Below are 21,049 nucleotides of genomic sequence, written 5' to 3'. Positions count from 1 at the left end.
GTAGAGCAGGGCTAAGGCGGGCTGGGCCGCAGGAACGCTGTTCACGGTGCGTGCACCGTCGAGTTCAGATCCATGTTTGCGCCTTGTCCGCGGCGGAAAAAAAACAAAAAAAAGAAAGAAGCCCCTCGTCAGAGTTTAGTGGGCGTATATTTATACTGCTAGTCCGTTATCGCGCTCTGGCGCACGTTTGGACGAAGACGGGCAGACCTTTCCTGCGCCGGCGTCGCTTGAGGGCCGCAGCGGAGAGAGAAATAAAAGTGAGAAAGGATGAGAGTATTAAGCGATACGGGCGTCGTCGTGTGTGTTCACGCCATGCTTGCGCAAGGGCTGTGCTCGAGAAAAACTTGCTGGTTTAACCGCAGGCGAGGGTCGACATATTTCTGACAACTGCCTTCGTGCATATCATATCTAGTGAACAAATATATGTTGTTTTATCCTTGTATGAAAAAGGGGCACATACAGAGAGAAAGTAGCGCGTATTACGAAAAAACGAAAACAAGAGAAACTTCGTAATCATAACAATCATAATGTGTGCGCGCGCCATCTCACTCTATCTCACGCGCGCGTGTGTGTGTTCACATGTGCACACGCGCATTGCGCTGTGGCTGCGCTGCGCAATCGGCCGCTAAGGTATTGCTACAGCGAAAGTCGCATCCTAAAAAGATCAGAACCAGAGTACATGAATACTGCTAATACCTGACTGTCTGTTGCGCGCTTTTCTTAACTCGAGTAAAGAGGTAATGTCGGCGCGATGCGAAAACACTATAGTCGGGACAAACTATCTGTGGCAATGAAGGGAAAGCTACAGAGCCGCATTCCACGTATCCTACCGCTAATGAATGTAGTCCCACAATAGCGCCCGTATTTTCTGCGGAGATATATAAAATACTCATTCATTTCTACATGTAGCTTTTTGAGACGGAACGCAGCGCACACAAGCGAGATATTTGTATTTCTTTACTTTATACGTTGTCACTTGCGTTTTTGCGTGCGTGAAAAGTCGCGCCTTTTACTCGTACCTTGATGGATGCAACGCTAGCCATCACTTTCCACGGCGTTACGAGACGCGCGCCAAACCGGACTACTTCGCGTAGCAGTACCACGGCCGCTGGATGCTTTTTCATCCAGCGGCCGTGGCAGTACATGCGCAGACGTTGCGCCCCGTAGCTTTCCCTTCATTGCCACAGAAAGTTGTCCCCGAGTATATATGACATGATACTTATGAGCACCTTAAATTTAATCTTCGGTGGTACGACCCGCTAAGTTGTATACCTCAGTATAGGATGGGGCTCTAGTGCGTAAAATATCAGAATTAAGTCATGTTAAAATCTTTGCAGCGAATTTTCATAAGTAAAGTTCTGTGTGTGCGAAGCAGTTGATCAATCAGAGTGGTGTTAAAGGGCTTGCTTTAAGGGCTTAATGGGCGTAGCGTAATGAATCTGTGACTTTCGTGTGATTTGTATGTAAGGTGGTGTATAGTGTTCCCTATAATTGCCTTATGGGGCTCTTCAAGTTAGCTAGGTAAATCTCGGGTAGTTTATAATTCACATTTGTACTTTTGTAAGTACTTTCTGTTCTCAGTTCTCACACCTCACAGAAACGCCGTAACGGTTCATTGAGTTTTCATTTTCAATATTATTAATATTGTCGCGTACATTCAGTCTTGATTGTTATTTTTTTATATAGCTTTTCTGCCTACTTACATCAGTACAGGCTTTGTTTTTCAGGTTTTGCCTCAAAAAAAGATTTTTGGATGCTGATAAAAAGACGTCATCGAAGAAATAAAAACATTCCCTCTACTTTGTTTGCTTGTTGTATGTTTTTCAAGTATACACGGCACTATGTGAACACCCGTTCCTGCCGCCCGATATATAACGATAATTCTAACGGAGATAAATGGAGCGCTAAATGGATTACGATGTATCAATTAGCTCTTAATGGCAGCAGAAGTCTCGTTATCGCTCATATCTAAATAGGACACACACCCAGTTGTTATAGGAGCTGAAAATGCGCTTGTGTATATAAGATTTACGTTATTGATGCTTGAGTCGCGGTTTTATTTCGTTAAACAGTGTGTGAACTAGATTATTTCGTGTCTGAACATAAACTTTCAGAACACTGCTGCGTTAATGCTGCGGCGGCGTCAGATCGCAAGGCGATTCACTTTACCGATAAGGACGTCATCGTGACGTCGCAGGTTGCCGGAATTTGTAACCTAACCATGACGCCACATGACATCGTAGCTTAGTCAAAGGTGGGCCGATCACGGAGGCCATGCAAAATAAGGGACGTGCAGAAAGCTTGCAACGCCTCCGTTCCTGGAGGCAGTGCGAAACCACGTTTAGGTGCAGAAGCCTTTCGGAGGGGGTCGGTTGAGGATAAATATGCATCCACTGAGCAGAAGAAGAAGGGGGCTTTCGCCTTCGAGTCGTCTTAGGTGAATGCATAAGGGATTTTGTGAGTTTTTAAATAGGGACGCGCTGTGTACTGATGTATCGTGCATTTTCTTCCATGTTGAACCACGTTGAGATGAAACTTGGAAAGTGTACGGCGACAAAGTGGAGAAAGCTTACTATATACGTAGTCAGTCAACGATCGACAATAATGACAACAGACGAGAGTTTGTACACATCAGCGGGAAATATTGCTTTCTTTTTATTACAAGCTGCGTCTTAGAGCGATGGGTATACAGTAAAGCGTAACTTCGCAAAACGTGGCACGTAAAAGAATGAGTGTGAAGTGTGAAGCTATAATAATGCAAGCATCATTTTATCGTTGTCCTCCGTAGTCTTCTATGATCATGGCCGCCGCCTGCTGCCGATCATCATGGCGGTGCGTGTGTGTGACCGCTCACAATGTCGGGCATCACGGAGACGTCGGCCACTCGCAGGTTCGTCACGTTGCCTCGGACCCTGCGTGCAAAGGAAGTTCACGATCGCACAGTCGTACTTAAATGGTGCGCATCATTGCGAAGCACTGAAAAGTATACCCTACATCTTCATATATAACCCTGTTACATTATCCTATGATGAAATTGGATCACCGCGTTGATTATTTAATAGTAGTTACTCTGCTTGTTGCAAAGCACGAGGTCGCGGACTTGATTTTCGGCGGCCGCCATGTCGGCTGCCTTCCGTAGTGGGCGAAATGTAAGAAAGCTGTAGCTCGCGTGTAGTGCTCTCACTGAGGAAACATTCTGCAGACCTCATGCATGAGAGCATGCTAGAGGAACTTGGCGAATGAATAATTTGCCCGCCCACGCCTTACGAGCGTTATGATTACGTTTTTGTTTGTTCTCAGGCGGGGCGGGGTGGGGCGGCAGTCACGTTTACCATTTACAGCCCGAGGGTCCAGTGCACAAAGCTCTCAGTTTGTAAACGATCGTTGCTATTGGCCAGCCGGCTTCATTAATTAGATGTCCGCCGTCAGACTGTTGAAAGTTTCACTGGCGATCAAATCTAGCTTGGGATGTTTTTGTGAATACGATCCCTCCGGAGAGACTGCATGCTTCTTTCTGCGCATCGAGCTACGCGGAGAAGTGTTTTTTAACTGTTACCACTAAATCGAAAGTTATTGTGATTTCTACAGCAAAGGGCTGGCGGCACTGAAATTGATATCGACGTATTGGTCGGTAAGGCGGGTGTAAACGCTGTAGGTTACGCTACGAAGATTCTATTGATTGGAACCCTACAGAAAAATAGCTGATTTAATGCAAGCTTGGAACCAAGCGAGCTGCATATGTCTACCCTTCGTGGGTGTTGTGGGGAGCCCAAGATGCACGTACACACATGTGCACATACGCTCATACACACCAGCGCATTGAGCAGCCTTTACTCTGTATTCGTTGCGCGTACCCAGCGTCATGTTATGTACACCAAGAAATTAACCGTTATGCAACCTGGATAACATGACTTATGTGCGTGATAAGAAGGAATGTAGCCGAGAAAAATACGTTCACTGTGAACCGAGGTTGTCAGCTCCGCGTGGCAGTTAGACACAATAGGCACACGGGCGTGGCAAAATTGTTTACTACAATTTTATCAAAATGCGTATATAGCACTGTAAAAGGAGTCCGTCAAGAATTCCTTGTCAAAAAAGAACCCCTGTTGACTTCTCCCAACTTGAATTCAAACACCATCGAAAATACACAGTTAAGACGCTACACGTGAGAAAAAAAGAGGGCGAAAAAAAAATTGATGTACGCAACGTTGCAAAGAGAACACGCTGTGTGTGTTCTCGTAATCGTACTGCAAAAAGAACGCAGCCACGCCGACTGTAATAGCGCTTGGCATACGTTGGACAGTTCGTTTTGAGGGAAAAGTTCAGTATGGACTTTTTTTTTCGTGATCTGTTACTTACCGCAGCCGTTCGTCTAGGACAGCTTCCGAGTGCGTCCCCATGGCCACTGTGCAGCACAAGTGCCACATAGTGTGTGCGGCGTGCCGGAACAGGCACTCGATGTAACCCTGGCTCCACAACGATCCCGCTTCAGCGCATGGTGCGAAGGTGACGTTCCAAGGCTTGGCACCGATGCTCTGCATGGCTTCCGTGCCCAGCACCTGGTCGATGAACTTCCTCGTGCCTGCGATAAGCGCCAAGGCTCACGCTATTTCTTCTTCCGCTCTCCTGCAGTACGTCGCATACATGTGCGTCAATCTCCTTGCAACTCATGTATATATGTATGCAACCCGTCGATTGTCGAATAACATCGAGTCCCGCAATCGATGCGGTACGTCACTTTCCTAGCATCATTTCCGTAGTGTATGCACCCGCCTTTTTCTCCTTCTGTGTGGCAAAAATAACTAAAAGGAAAGGTGGGCTAACCCTCTCCACCAGGAGGTACAATGGGCTTAAGCCAGTTTAGAATCAATCAATCAATCAATCAATCAATCAATCAATCAATCAATCAATCAATCAATCAATCAATCAATCAATCAATCAATCAATCAATCAATCACAATCAATCAATCAATCAATCTCAATCAATCAATCTCAATCAATCAATCAATCAATCAATCAATCAATCAATCAATCAATCATTTTTTTTATTTTAGGGGAAATGTCCCAAGATAATTAAAAAAAAGCCTAAAAAACACCGAAGGGAAGTATGTGGTGAGTGTGCTCTGTTATTTCATCCAATAGGCCGAATACGTTATCAGTTTAGAAGGCTCACGTCAGAATTATTGGCGGTGTATTTCGCTGGTTAAGTTTGGTTCCCTCTTTTGTATGTTTGTGTGCACGCAGTCTAAGCGGTAAACGTGCAAAGGGCCGAGCATTGCGGCGGCATAATATGCTTAGGGTGTCATCCACATGTATATAATAATTCTAGGGGTTTTTCCCTCTCCCTCTTTTTCTCTCATTTTTCTACTTCTCCTTTCCCCCAGCGTAGGGTAATCAACCAGACGCCTTTCTGGTTAACCTCCCTGTCTTCAACCTTGCTGTTTCCTTCATTACGTGGCAAAACCACGACATGGTAATTAATTAGGCACGGATAGCGAGGACTCCGGAAATTACGACCACCTGGGGTTCTTTAACATGCACTTAAATCTGAGCACACGGACGTGAAGCACTTCGCCTCCACCGATATGCTACCGCCGCGGCCGGGATCGAATCCGCACGTCTTTCCGATTACAAGCCGAGCACGCGTAACCGCTATACCACCGTGACGGCCTGACATCCACATATATGACATTCTGTTTTGATTCTGGGAGGGTTTTAGGGGCGAAGCTCCTTAAAGCGGCACCCGTTCGTCCCTCGTAGTGCGTAACCAGTCGTAACGCTAGTACCAGATCTTGACCTCCAAGGTGGTGCCGGTGGGAGATTTTCCTGTGCGTTGTTGAACAATAAAAAATTCGCAGCGTGCGCGTTAACTAAAAGCCGAATTCTGTCTCTCATTCCCATTAGCAGCCATTGGCATGTTCCAGTAGGCAACGTTAGTAGAAGTAGAAGTGTAAGTGTTAGCTAAAAGCTGATCTTCTGTCTCTCATTCCCATTAGCAGCCATTGTTTACCTCCAAGGTAGTGCCTGGTGAGATTTCTCCTGTGCGTAATTAAACAATAAAAATTTTGTTCAAAAACGCCGTTGATTGATGAAATAAACCAACGAAAGACGCCAGATGTTTTCTAAAAGCAAAACGAAAGACGCCAGATGTTTCTAAAGCAAAAGGAAAAGACGCCAGCTGCTTAACGAAAGACGCCAGATGTTTCTAAAGCAATGGTTTTCTAAACAATGAAAAATTCACAGCGTACATGTAAAATTAAAGTGAGCTGCAAGTCGTCATAACTCTCATCGAACCTTTAGTATAAACGCGCCCGATCTCACGTCGGTGATGATGTACTGGGCAGAATTCACGGAAGATTCACGGTTTACCGATGAACCTCTGCAGCTTCGCCCAGTCATCATCATTCACTCCGTGGATATGCTGTGATTTTTTTTTACCCGAGCAGGTTTTTGCGTTTAACAAGACTTGTTACCATTGTGGTTGTCTGTGTTCTTTACATGTTTATTAATTGTAAGCAAGACTGAAGTACGAAGGTGCATTTTTTTGTCGTGACCCCATTTTATCCCAACCAGGAATAACAGCGAAAAATGAATCCAGCATAAATGTTCGGTAGGTTCTCATCAGCTACGTTGGATTACCCCGCTGTTCCTGTCGGTTTGTCTTAGGCTCTTCAATGCATGTCTCAACGCCACTTACGATCTATGCCGTCCTCGTTTTATTTCCTGTAATCATTATATCCGGCCTTCGCTCTTTCTAAGCCCTTCAACAATGCCTAGACTATCTCGCCGTGCTGTCCAGAGAGGGGCGTGCGGATGTAAGCACGCTGCCTGGTGGCAGCGATGCATGTTTATATTTACCTTCAGCGGCCCTCCGGACGTCATCAGGGTGCTCTAGAATTCTCGGGTCGATATCCGGGTGATCGTCAGGGTCGGCAGAGCGAAGCGTGATGGAGCCCCTTGACATTGGCCGGTTGAGGATGGCAACGGCACGAAAGCCGAGCCTCCCCGTCTGTTGGTCCGATTATGCCGTCAAAAGCCTGCACCAACAGTGAAATGATATTCGAAAGATGGGTGGTTGAAATCCGGCTTGGTGGCACCGTGTTGAAACTCGGGTACGCAGCATTGAAGATGGTGCTAAAGAATCTGGTAACGTGAAGCGCGTGCTACTGCGCAGGTTTTAGCGAATCTGTGACGTCAGACCTGACTATAACGTTGCACGCCCCTTGCGAAAAAAAAAGGCGAGGATGATTGATGTCAAGGATGAGGATGAAACGACGATGACATTAATGGCGGTAAATGTGAAAGCCATGAGAGAGAGAGAGAGAGAGAGAAATGTAATGCGGAAAGGCAGGGAGGTTAACCAGAAAACATATCTGGTTTGCTACCCTGCACTGGGGAAGGGGTAAGGGGAGACAGAAAAGTAAGAAAGAGAGGGATGGGATAGGGAGGGAGGGAAGCACAAACGCACACACACACAGGAGTGTCACAATCGTTCAACGAGGCGGGTCGCTCGCAGAAACTTCATCAGCGCCTTCGTTGCTTTCTGGCGTGGAGCTCGATCTTTCCGACATTCCAAGATTGACTGCTCAGAAAGCGGCTGGTCGTCGAGGCGAGCAAACATTGCTGAGAGGGACTGTCTCTCAGAGTTGTACCGAGGGCACTGACATAAAATGTGTTCAATGGTTTCGTCATTGCCGCAATGGTCGCATGCAGCGCTGTCTGTCATTCCGATGCGGCACGCAAAGGCGTTCGTAAAAGACACCCCAAGCCACATGCGGCAGAGAAGGGTCGTCTCGGATCGGGGCAGGCCAGATGGAATACTGAGTCGTAGGCATGGATCCAGGCGGTGAAGACGGGTGTGGCGAAAACCGCGCGTGTTCCACATAGACCTTGCGACATCATGCGCAAGCGTATTAATCTTTGCTGCTGCGTCGCTTCTTGATAGTGGGATAGATTCCATCACGCCATTTTCGTGAGCATTCTTAGCTGCATCGTCGGCATGCCATGAATTACTTCTATGCGTGCCTGAAGAGTTCTGATGGTCAAAAGAAAAATGAAAAAAGAAAGGTAAAACAGCAGCATGGCTTTAGGTGGTCTCACAAGCGGGCTGGGGGTCGGGCACATGTATCAACTGGGCAAAACTGGTTCATATATGTCTGGTACACGGAAGCCACAGCGGATACTACCTGCGAGCAACATTCGTTCCTAAAACAATAATTGATGTGGTTTTTAGGCACCATAACCACGATATCATTATGTCAAGGTGCTTTGGCTCGCTCCTCTGTCACTTCACTGATATTCTTTGGAATACTTATGCTGCGACCGGAAGTAGTGTGTACGACATTCTGTGCACTGTAACCGGGTGTCTCAGCTACCTCTAGCAAAAATTTTAAAATATGCCGACGCACTCTATGACGACACGACCAAATACAGGCTGCTGCTGACTGTTGCATGAAGTAAGTCATTCTATTTTTCTGTTCTGATTAATTGATCAAGTAGGAAGGATTAATTAACCAACTTTTGAAGCAATGAAGCAGGGCAAAAATTCCGTTTAAAAAGTTGTAGATCGGTTTTTGCGACTAAGTTCACTGGACGGTCCTTAGCACTAGTGTCACTGCACAGAATCTTAATTTCTTCTCTCTCACCTCTAAACATCTCCCTCCCTTCTTCCCTAGTGTAAGGTTGCATACAGGATTTTTCCTTCTGGCTAAACAACGTGTCTTTCCCATGTCCTTTTTCTATCTCTCTCTCTTCCTCTCGTTCTCTGTATTCGCGCGTATTTATTATACCAATCTTACCTCTGGCATCAGGCCCAGCTCGACCATCAACGCTTTGAAAAGCTGACTGGCTGGCGAAGTTGAGATCGGGGCAATTTCGACGTCGGGTATGTCAGCGTCCGTTGCGTTGTCGGCGGTGTGCAGGAACTGAATGAACTCGGTGCCCGACGGTATCGAGATTGTGCCTTCCGGAAACAGTGGGCAGAAAGCAGAACTGAGTAAAACCGCGCACAGAAACCAAGTTTTTGACTTTGGTACTCGCGTACATCGCGCAAGTGGTTCGTCTTTCTTGATGCCTCCCTGTTTTACGGGCATCTAGATTCAGTATTTTATTAAGTCAATCTGCCGTGACGTTTTTAACGAGAATTATTAAGAGTTATGTGTGCGTCAGAATTGTACTTGAGAGAGGCGAAATTATTTGGGAAGAAGTGCTGAAACGGGACCATGAACGAAGGCAAATTTGAGGGCTCGTACCTTTGTTTGACACAACCTTAGTGAAAACCAGCAGATAATGAAGCCAAGGAATCTATATGGAACGATCATTTTACTGTTACAAGTGTATTGTAGTAATTGTGATACAGATGTGAGCAAAGTAAAGTGGGCGAAAAGACAACTTGCCGCCAGCAGGAACCGAACCTGCAACCTTCGGACTACGTCATATCTGCACTGACTCCTGAATTTACCAGCGTGGCAAGGAGGTGGCAGCATATGAGTAATTGGGTTATTCTATCATGTTCTGTATGCTACCCTTGTTATGACATCACACATAAATTATTTTGCCGAAACTCGCGAGCTAGCTAAGTGTATGAAACACTAAACGTTTTTCCCACATGGCACCGTATGAGTCAAAAAGAAAAAAATACACTGAACAGTGAAACACTGTAGATAGTGAAGGTTTATATATTTGGCTGGTCTTACCAGTTTTATTCCAGTCATACCGCTGGATATCTTTGAGGCCGTAAGGCGGAATACCAGCGTTCTCGTCCATGCTTACTGGAGGGGCCATCTGTAGTACCACGTGGTCCTGTAGGTTGTGTCCGACTGGAAGGTCAGCAACCACAGGAATCTGCGTTTGCCGTAGCAGCAAAGAGAGCGCGATCAGCGACCCAACTGCTTTATTTAGCATCTATAAGGCTCTTCCTCATCAGCTGCCTCTGTTTTTCATTCGTTCTCTTGTCCTTTCGCAGGATTATCGTTCGGAATAATCGTTCGGGCCATTCGCATGCTGCTCTCACTGCTACTTGCTTTAGGCGCGAAGCATCTTAATTATGGCTGAGGCATGTCCGTCCATCTGGCGTCCCTGTCCGTGCTTACGTACCTACTCGTCCACTCGTCATGATTCACTTCGTGGAGATGCGTGGTTTCAACAATAGGCTTAACAATAGACTAATATCAATCATAATTATGACAGAACAATATAAAACAACAAGCACAAACCGTTTATACTAGTCGGCGACTTCAATGTAGACATTGTAGACCTTAGAACCTAGCTTTGTCGTCGACTCTCACTGTCCGTTGTCATGGCGTATAGAAAACCGTTGAAACATATGTGTGTATGTGAATAAAAAATGTTTACAATAGACGAACATCAATCATAATTGTGACAAAAAATATAAAACACCTACAAGCACAAACCCTTTATACTAGTCGGCGACATCAACGTAGACATTATGGACTGCCTATCAGAAATGTAAAGCTGCAATCCATTGACTTTGACTCTTGCTCACTAGGAGGACAATATTACATATTGGCTTCAGAAATCATGCAAGCATTCGATATTCAACAAAATGGTCACTCGATTATCTTCCAATAGATGCCTGGACACTGTGGCTTGACAGGCAACGCTCTAGCTGATGCTGCAGCAAAAGCGGCAGTGGATAACGGCGCCGTCCACGTAAAACTTCCATGCTCGCGAACTGACGTGTTGTGCACCTTCAGTTATTTGGAAGGGCACAACAACTTAATGGTCTAGCACAAACAATCGGTATAGGAGTCTGCGGGAAAGAGACCCCCAGATGACGTTTCGCTGCATAGGACGTTTCGCTACACAGGATTCGCCTGGCCGTCGCCTTCAGTGGGCGCTACGCGCACCTTCTCGTCCGTGCGGACAGCCCGAGCTGTGACCACTGCCACGTGGATTAGACTAACACATCTAATGTGCGACTGCCCTCTATACGTGTCCCAACGGAAGACGCTGGCTTCAACGTTGACAGGCATTGGTGTGAAAACTCTCAGAGAAACTAGCCTATTATCTGTAGTGTCCGAGCAGACAGACTCAGCAACTGCTACGAGGGCATTATAGACTTTCTGAAGAGTATTGCACTGGACACTACTACCCTATTAGAAAACCATTGTTACGGGGTTATTGTACATACGCATCGCCTCTGTTCCCGTCACCATCTTCGTCACTCTTTTTCCTCATTTCTCTTTTCCCCTGTGCAGAGTAGCAGGCCACAGCGCACAAGCTCAGGCCGAACTCTCTGCCTTTTTCTAATAAATGTTCTCGCTCTCTCTCTGAATGACGCGATGTTCAGGACATGGTATAGTTTAATTATATCCTTGTTCAAAGCGAATCTTTCTTTGCTCTGTTTAAATGGCTTTCCGTGGGTAGCTGGGGTCTCGGACGCGCGCGCCTCCGCGCATTCACAGCAGCGGCGGGAAAGAAAGATGGCGCTTCTTTCACGTCTCGCCTCTCCAACGACGCTGTTTCACGCTCCCTAATGGGTTCCAGACGCAAACGACTACTACGCGGCACCGGTCGTGCGGGGTAAAGCAAAGAGAATGACGGCAGCGAAAAGAAAAGAAACGCGATACACTGGCCACGCTTCCTCATCTGAGGTCCGCGACCCCCTCACCAGCCCGGTGAACTTGTCACTGCCAGACAACAGAGAGGCAGGGCTCATCCTAACTTTGTGTGGACGTGCGTGCGTTGTGCGAGTCAAGCGGGGAACGTGAACATCGCGCTGGCCACCCTTTACATCAGTCCAGCAGAAATGCCAGAACAAATGAGAGACTTCCTCGCCCCGTGACAGGAGAGCGTGGCAGGCAGCCTGGTAGAGACAGCGAAAAGTAAGGCATGTGTGGCTGCAAGTTATTGCTAACCTCCACATGCAAAAAATGGCACGTGTGGCTGGGGATTATTGCGTGTAGTTCGCAACAAGCGGGATTCGTCTTACCTGTAATCTCTCCAGCTGCTCCCTGGGACCCACCCCGGAGAGCAACAGGAGTTGAGCTGATCCCACGGTTCCCGCTGACAGTATCACTTCTCGTTCTGCCGACACATTCTGCGACTCGCCGTACCTTGTGAAGGATACCCCCATGGCCTTGCTTCCTTCGAAGTTCACCTGCGTTTGGGCAATAGTAACCAGTGGGGCGTGACCTCACTTAATATTTCGAACGCTAACTGAGTAGCGGTAGCTCCGATTCCAGGGAAGAATTTTGACGTGTAAAACGTTCAAAACGACATCTGTATAGCGCTTGTGAAGGCCCTATTGCTTGGTAACAACTTTATTGGTAGTCCTGCAGAGCTTTCGCGGACCGGGTGCTATTTCGTGCAATAAATAACATAACTTTGATTCTACTGCTCTTTCCTTTGCTATTCTGGACGATTTTCTTTCCATGCGCATCCGAGTGGCACAAGTTCGCGAGAAAGCTGGCAGGGTATAACAAGTCTAAAAACATGTCTCACCCCCACCTCCGCCTATGAAGATGAGGGGGGGTCTTCGTAGGCGTAGCGCGTTATTTGCCTACAGACTTAAAGAACAACAAAAAAGAAACATGGTTGATCCCTCCGTCATAGGAAATCGGTATAACACGAAAGTAAAACGTACGCGGCTTTACAGAAGTAGTTGAATGTTTACTGTACATTGACATAAGAGAGCTTGCACAATGCCTGTTGGTGTTTGGCAGCTATTGGCCGCGAGATCGAGCGGAGTCGCCGCCTGGCGGTTACTGGCTGAAGCGCGCCGAGTGTGGATTGCTTCCTCCGTCGTCTGCTAGCCACGTCGTGTTTGCACGTGCGCGTACGTCCTGCACATTCTCAAAGGGCGGTTTGTTCTGTTATGTTAGCGCGATTTTAACTGCTCGTACGTATACCTAACATTGTGTACAGAAGCAAATGGGCTTGCTCGGCTGCATGTGCATTGTAATAAGATCAGTGAGTGCGACTTTCGAGAGGGCTGTGTATTGGTGTCGTACCCTTCGTTCGCCAGAATCATTTCAGTGCTGATGCCGCTTTCTGGTTCAAGGACATCGTAAAGTGCGCTTGGAATAGTCCCAAACATGAGGAGCATTAAATTGTGTTTGAATGCAGCGTTTTAGCGACTCCGTGGTAAACAAAAACGAGGCTCATGCACTTTCGCGTTGTTGTTAGGTGTATAACTGCGGCACTGTAGTTCATGATGAGCTGTAGTTGTGCTTAAGATGTCCTTTTATTCTACGGTCGCGGTCCCGCTACAGCGAAATATTTCTATCGAGTGAAGTCTGAGACTACGGTACTCAAACTGTCTCTAAAAAAAAAGCAGACAATGGAATGACACGGCAGTGATAAAACGGTGTTGCCGCGTGCAATTTGAACTTGCGGCGAAATTTATGCAGAACCACCCGTGTTCTTAGCCCGACGGCGTGCCTTACATTTATGTCGTATAATTTCACGCAAAACCTCATCCTTTTTTTTTCACATTGTCTTGAACGTTTGTGTGGAGTTGTTATAAATTGATGGAAGGCAGCGGACATTATTATTATTTTGAAAAAAAAAAAAGACACTTATTACACAAAATAACCGGACCTTTGTTGCATCACTGTCGTGCACGCAATCAATCGATGAAAGCTCTGTGCTAAACTCTTACCTGCGTATGCGTATTCGCGTGAACAGTGCTATTGAACTCATTGCACAGGAATATGGGCTGGTATACAAATGAACAAGAAGTAAACACTTGAGTAGTTCAGTCGTGCTACAGCAGTGCGTAGTACACAGAACACAAGCTAAACACGTACAGAGAATACAACTATATACGTATATATATATATATATATATATATATATATATATATATATATATATATATATATATATATATATATATTCTTTTTTTCCCCTCCGCCTCTCGTTCCGAACCACACACGTAGGTTCGTTTCGCTGTTTGTTATTTATATTGTGTATGTTCTGACCCCGCCTATACTCTACTCTTCACAGAGTGCAATGCTGTGTGTGTCACCTTGTATGCGTGTCGCTCTCTCCCTGGGATTTGTTTGCTGTTATTGTTGTTGTTCTGGCCCCTCCCATGTCATAGTCCAACTAATCACGATGGTGTGTCTACATCTATGTATTGACAAAATCTGTACTTAAACCCGTACGCCATGTACGAATGCATTCTTTGATAAAGGCCGGTCCCCGGCCGAAAGCTCAGAATAAATGTTATGTTTTTCACTGTGACTAGTTTTCTTTCATATAATTAAACCAATAGCCAGCAACATTCTTTCGAAACCTATATATATATATATATATATATATATATATATATATATATATATATATAATATATATATATATATATATATATATATATATATATAGTGCGTAAGCGCATACTGTCATCCAGGGCGAGCATCCCTTTCATCTTCAGATTGCGCTTCTCTCACTAGTAATAGGAACGTTGGATGATCTTCGTGCATCAATTCAACAATAAGGAGTGTCTATATTACCAGTAAGCAGCAATCAACGCATTTTATTCGCCGACAATCGGCTCAAATTGCTCACAACGAAGCGCCGCTGTGTGCATTTGTATACGCGCCTCCGACCGCCTCTCCACACTAACGCGGCGACGCTGCTGCCACCTATAGGTCGATCTCGCAGCCAATAGCACCGTTTAAGTGGATGCACCCACGCTGGCACTTGGTAGCACATCTCCATACCGACGACTAACGTCCATCATTAATGATTAAACAAACCTTTGTGATAGCTTTAGTAGTTAACGGTGAGAGCGCAATAAGAGAAAGCGGTGTGCCAACCAGAAGAGCGTCGCTGATTGGACCCTGAATGTGGGCTAAGGTCGCCATCCCACCGTATGTTAAAAAGCGGGACTAGAGGGAAACGCAACGCGCGTCATGTCTACCCTGTGACCCGGCCGCGATTTTTCTTGGGGCGAGCGTACGTGGGGAACGCGGTGTCACAGCCAGGCGAGGCAGGCGTGAGTCGCAGCATAGAGTTTCCTAAAATTAACTAGAGGGGACTCTGGCGCTGCGATCGTTCAGGTACCATGGGAATGATGGGTAGTACACAAATTTGCCCAGTCTTCGTGCTTGCGGCTTCAAACGTACTTGTGGCTTTGTTTATTGCTGTGTTTTGGCGTTCGTTTCGGATAAAAGAATAGACCGTTGTGAACTTCGTGACCAGGTTTGATTTGGTGAGCCTAAAAAAGTTAAAGTGGTGAAGTGGAATTGCTGACTTCTGCTGAACTTTGTTTTGCGACAAAGCGGATGCAGGCGACGCGTAGCCAAACGGAGCCGAAAGAACGAAGTTTAGACAAGTTTGTGTACTACCCATCATTCCCATGCTGGCTGAAGCGTCAGGCGTTGCAGCCCCCATAGACACTAGCGCCAGAGTTACCTCTAGTAAGTACTGTAGGAAACTCTATGCGTCGCAGGCCTATTTTTAATATGGACGGAGCTACGAGTGAGGCCTAGGCTTGGGCTAAGGTCGCCACCTCGCGGAGTGTTGAGGCGTTCACAAAATTGCACTTCTATTGGAAACGAGCCGAATGGGACGGACGCGTAGCAACGACGCGTTGCTGGAGCTAATTGCGGAGGCCACGGTCATAATGCATTACTTCACTTTATCGCTCCCAGACAGTGACACCACCCCGCCGACAAAGAGCACTGTGAGTGGAAAGTGTGAGATATAAAAGACGCGTTAGTAAAGCCTCCAGAGTGTGTGACCTTGGCGCAGTGGATAGCGTACCCGGTATCTGTTGTCACGGACCGATAGGTCGTGGGCTTGACCCCTTTGATGAAACTTCTTTTCTTCAAGTTTTTAGATGCGAAGCATCTTATAGCGGAGTTCAAACCGGTGGGTGGTGTTGGTGTGCGGCGTGACCACCCTTACTGCGCATGCGCATACCCGCAACACACACCTCCTCTCTGGTCCCCCTCTCCCCTTTCCTCCCCTCGCTCTCTCCCTCCCCTCTCCCCTTCTTCTCTCCCCATCCCCCCTATCCACTTCCCCTTTCCCCTCCCCCTCTCCACTCTTCCTCTGAAACGCGGGGTAGACATGCCGAAATTATCTCCTGCGCAACGCCGCGATGAGCAGCAGCGCATGCGCGTCCCCTCTCCCTCTCTCTCCTCTCCTACGCCCCCCTCTCGCGCGCCTGTCGACCGCGTTCCCCGCTCGCCCTGTGAGAATTAACGGCCAGGCTAGAGAGAAGACAAGACGCGCGTAGCGTTCCTCTTCGCGTTCCACGACGCGAGGTCGGTAGCATGCCCAACGAACGCCAACGGAACGCGATCGTGCAAGTGCTCCGGCTTCGCATCGCCTATGGTCCCCTTTAGCGGGAAATGGTGTAATGTTTTTGCCATCTGATCATGTGCATTTTTTTCGACGTCATTTCCATGACGGAAATACGTCACTGTATTCTTGGTGGACCTCGGCATGAAGCACTGTCGTGTCGTGTTAAAAGGAAACATCCTCGATACCAGAGACATCTCGACAGAAGCTAGGTGCCTCGCAGTATCAAGTGGCTGATGCGTGCATTGGTGCGATACTTGAGATTAAGACCCACCTCAAATTCCGACGGTAGTTTCTATGTGCGCCGCCGGATGGAGACTCCTTCTCTGCTACTCTTGGCAATGAACTAACGTTACGAATTTGTATTATTACTACGGCGTCGTTGAATTCGCCAATGTTCAGCGTTTTGTTTTCTCGCAGCAAATCGCGCTTTTTCTTTCTTTCTTTCTTTCTTTCTTTCTTTCTTTCTTTCTTTCTTTCTTTCTTTCTTTCTTTCTTTCTTTCTTTCTTTCTTTCTTTCTTTCTTTCTTTCTTTCTTTCTTTCTTTCTTTCTTTTCCTCTTTCTTTCTTTATTTTTCTTTCTTTCTTTCTTTCCTGCGTTCTTCACTCGTTTAGACATGGTCCTAAACCCAGTTGTTTTTAGAAAGTGCGAACCCAAAAAGAGGGTGGCCTGCGTCAAATGCAATGTGCGGCGACGTTCCTTCGAAATTCCTACGAAACATATACACACTCTCACATCCTCGGTATCGAATAATCCAATGATAAGATAATTTAGTTTGGTATTTTATATTCAGGATGCCACGCAGTCATGTGGCGCCAATGAGTGTGGAGGTAACAGGCCGCAGGGGTTAATAATAATAATAATAATAATAATAATAATAATAATAATAATAATAATAATAATAATAATAATAATAATAATAATTTATTCCCACCAATGCAGTGTTGATGGAGGGGGTGAGAAAAAAAGCGACTAGCCGCTTGACTAAGTTCAACAACATTGTTCTACGAACTACTCGTTGTGACTGGCTGTCCATGCGTACCTTTGTGACTTGGCTGAATAATGCCACGTGCAAGTTTTTCCTTGTCCCGACTATGGGCTGGATGAAGGCCTTGCTCGAACTATACCGCTCCCCACTTGCCGCGTTGGTTTGTGCACGAGAGCAGCCTGGATGCAAAACGACGTTGGCCGATGTAAGTCATCAAGTTACTGCAACATTTTTTTCTTAAAATTTATTTTGTGCTAAGATGCCGCGTGCACTCTAGAATATTTTTTTTAAGTAATAAAGATACACATAATCAAGGAAATGATCGGCAAAAATGCTGGTATTTCGGGAAATGCTGGATTGCTGGCACATTTTATTACGCTTCCCTGTCATCGGCAGTTTCACTAGAAAGAACAAAATGCATGGATACAGGTTGAGCAAAAGCTAAGGAAGATGTTTGTACAGCAGCAACATGGTGTTTAGCAGGGGCGTAGCCAGGGGGGGGGGGTTCCATTTTTCCATTTTGCATGTGTATATATACACGCACACAACGCCCGCACGAACATACAAAACGGATGGTTGAACCCCCCCCCCCCCCCCCCCCCCAGAAAAAAATTTCTGGCTACGCCTCTGGTGTTTAGACAAATATTCATGGACTGATCGAGCAGTGGGGCACCTCACCTTGACATGCGACAAGAAATGTGGTCTCACAGTCCGCATCAACCCAGTTATGGCAATGACACATTCTGGAAATCTTAACGTGATAGTGTTGAAAAACTTGTGTTGCAGGAAATCTGGTGGCGGCGTGGGCAGCTAAACCAGTGAGCAAAAAATTAGATGTACGCAAGATTACCAGTATTTGTAGGACAGCCTATTTGCCTGTCCTCTGAGTTTCCAAACATTTTGGTCACTATGTTCCGCATAGCCAACAAAAAAGTTCGCTCACTTTCTAAGCTTCAGAGAACCTAAATAGCTTTTCCTTGTCCATTTGTCTGTGCTGCTAATACATCAAATCACAGTAACACATGGACAAGTGTTTCTTTTAGGGGTGTGCGAATATTCAAACTTTCAAATATTTTTTGAACAGTGTTTACTATTTGATTCAATTCGCACTGCAATTTTACTATTCAAAGTATTCGAACTAGATCACATATCACAGGTCCGGCTTAAAGTGCTAGATATAGCCAGGAAACCAAACAATCTTCGCCTGGTTTCCTGGATATAGCCAGCATTTAGCCAGGACCTGAATAAGAGTGCAGGATTGACACCGCAGAATCTTTAGGGCCACAAGTTCGAGGACCTCAGCGTAGAAACTTCATTTTATTTTTTTTTCTGATTTGGCCAAATAATCGTTGTCTACATTCTATACAACGTTGAGAAATGCGAACAGCGTAGTCATTGAATTGGATGGTTGTAACTTCACTTTTATAGATGTGGGGTGAACCACGACTTCACCATTCCCGATATGTCTCTTCACTTTAGGTCCATACGGCTACCACTGGATTTAATTGCGATAGCAGTTATATGAACACTCCAGGGACGTTTTCACCGTCTGCCTCAGCGCAACGTTCTGTATAAAGTCTAAGGGCGATAACATTGCCCCGCCCGTCGTATGTTCTACGTGCGAGTGAAAGCGTGCGAAGGCAGCCGACGACCGAGGCTCAAGCGGAGTGGAAACGCGCCATTCTTCGCGAGAAAGGCCCATGCGTACTATTAGATGCCGTGCGTGGTCGCGCGCGTCCGGTCGTGATAGGAATCAGCAGGTGGCTCATACCTGTGTACGTGCACGGCCGCTGTACGTGCTATGTTTTCACCGCTGAGTTTGCGTTGAAGCGATGGCGGAAGGAAATGCGGTCGCTGCAGTGAGGTAAGGTTGATTCGTTCGCTGAAGCGGCCGCATCTCCTTACGCCAGCGTTTCGCTGACTTACGCCGGATCGGACGCTAAAGAGTTATCCGCTACCCTTACTTCCTATGAGATTATAATATAGTGCTATGGCCTTCATTGCTTTGCTCTTGCGGCGATACTGTCACTTTTTTGTCCATTGTAATGCCACTTTGAGATGTGTGGAATATTTGGCTGTGACATTTTTCAAAGGTTTAGCAGCAACTGTATGTGTGCATTCCCTCTTTTCATGTGTCATTGCGTGAGGGATGATTTTTACTTACAGTTTTAGATGCGAAGCATCGCTTGCTCGATCGTATGTCCCGCGGCGTGGGCATCCGCACTCACACTACGCATGCGCAACTCTCCTCCTTCCCTCTCTCCAGCAGCTGCGCGTTACTCTCGCCACTTCTCTCCCAGCACCTGCTTGCGCTTCTACTGCGTTCTCGCTTCTGCTCTCGCGGCGCATGCGCTACTCTCCTCCTCTAGTCTCCTCTCCTTCGAGCGGGTTGAGCGCTGCGCGCGTTGTCAAGCGCTTGCTTCGGTTGACCCCTCTAAAACGCGGGCTCGACATGCCGAAATTCTCTCCTGCGCAGCGCCGTGATGAGCGCCAGCGCATGCGCGTCCCCTCCCCCTCTCTCTTCTCTCCTACGCTGGCCCCCTCTCGCTTGCTTGTCGACCGCGTTCCCCGCTCGCTCTGTGAGAATTAACTTCTAGGCTAGAGGGAAGACACGACGCGTGTAGTGTTCCTCTTCGCGTTCCACGACACGATTTCGGTAGCATGCCCAACGAACGCCAACGGAACGCGATCGTGCAAGTGCTCCGGCTTCGCATCGCCTCATGGTCCCCTTTAGCGAGAGATGGTGTAATTTTTGTGTTTGTTTCTGGAAATCATTGCTTAAGATATCGCGCCAGCATCCTGCCCAATTTCTGATCTTCTTACAATTATAAGAGTTAATATGTTTTGATTACAGGTCTTCTCAGATGCACTATCAGCCGCGTACGTTGTACAGGCCTTTGCAGCGGCATGTGACCTTACGTTGACAGGCGGGGCGGGGCACCTGCGAGATGGTCTTGCACCGCGGCTTTGCATTCTGCAGGAAGCCTTGGTGTTATTCAAATACTCGTCTACTGGATATTTAATATTTCACCACCGTACGCTTGCTGAATTAAGTTACTCGCCTCACTGGTGTTCTTCCTTAGCTTTACGCAGGAAACGTGTTACCTTTCTGCACTGAACTTGTGTCCATGGCGTCGCTTTTGAAATATGTTGAACTGATAGGAGTCACAAAGGCGAATAAAGCGTTGTTAAACACACTTCTGCTTCTTAGTCAGCTTACATGAAAAACTTTGCAAATTGCGTGTAACGTGAGACCATACAAAAAGAAAAGAAAACACCTAAATAACCATATCTTTGTAATTTAAATGCAACAGAAACGTAAACTAGTTTTGGAATGCTTCTAAAATCGACTTGATAGGTAGCTTGATATCTATTTCTTAATTTCGGACTTCTGCCCGCGATACATTTAATTATACATCAACGCGAGCTTTCAATATGATAATTAAATATTGCTAATCAGAATTTGCGTTTGGATCAGTCTCTAAGGAAAGCTCTGAAAACCAACTGCGACAGCATTTCGAAAACAGGTCCACCTAACTGACGTGTGAGGCCGCCGTGCCGATATTAACACGTTCGTGTATAACTTTTTGAAATGGAATCGTCGCAAAATAAACTGACAACAGAAGTGTGTTTCTATATAAACTTACAGAGATGAAAGAGAACGACTCGTTGGGCAAGTTGGTGATCCATAATGTTACTAACAGCGCAAAAAAGGACGAAGGACAGCGCTTGTCTGTGTTTCTTCCTGGTCCTTCGTCCTTTTTTTTTGCGTTAGATATGAA

At 46.4% G+C, this 21,049-nt stretch overlaps 1 protein-coding gene across 1 annotated transcript in view; it reads right to left on the bottom strand.

The window, feature by feature from the left end:
* Positions 1-17,448, bottom strand: part of LOC119386967 (ecdysone oxidase) — a 22,053-nt gene extending 4,605 nt beyond the window's left edge. The window contains exons 1-4 of the mRNA XM_037654262.2: positions 17,322-17,448; positions 11,954-12,121; positions 9,696-9,843; positions 8,799-8,962 (exon numbers count right to left, since the gene is read on the bottom strand). Of these exons, the coding sequence (XP_037510190.1) occupies positions 8,799-8,962; positions 9,696-9,843; positions 11,954-12,097 (456 nt within the window). The 5' untranslated portion in view covers positions 12,098-12,121; positions 17,322-17,448. The remainder of the gene's footprint in view (positions 1-8,798; positions 8,963-9,695; positions 9,844-11,953; positions 12,122-17,321) is intronic.
* Between the last annotated feature and the right edge of the window lie 3,601 nt (positions 17,449-21,049).

Source organism: Rhipicephalus sanguineus, chromosome 3 (genome assembly GCF_013339695.2).
Source record: "Rhipicephalus sanguineus isolate Rsan-2018 chromosome 3, BIME_Rsan_1.4, whole genome shotgun sequence".
Classification (NCBI taxonomy): domain Eukaryota; kingdom Metazoa; phylum Arthropoda; class Arachnida; order Ixodida; family Ixodidae; genus Rhipicephalus; species Rhipicephalus sanguineus.
The sequence above is the reverse complement of the archived record's forward strand: the minus strand, read 5'-3'. Positions and strand labels throughout refer to the sequence as shown.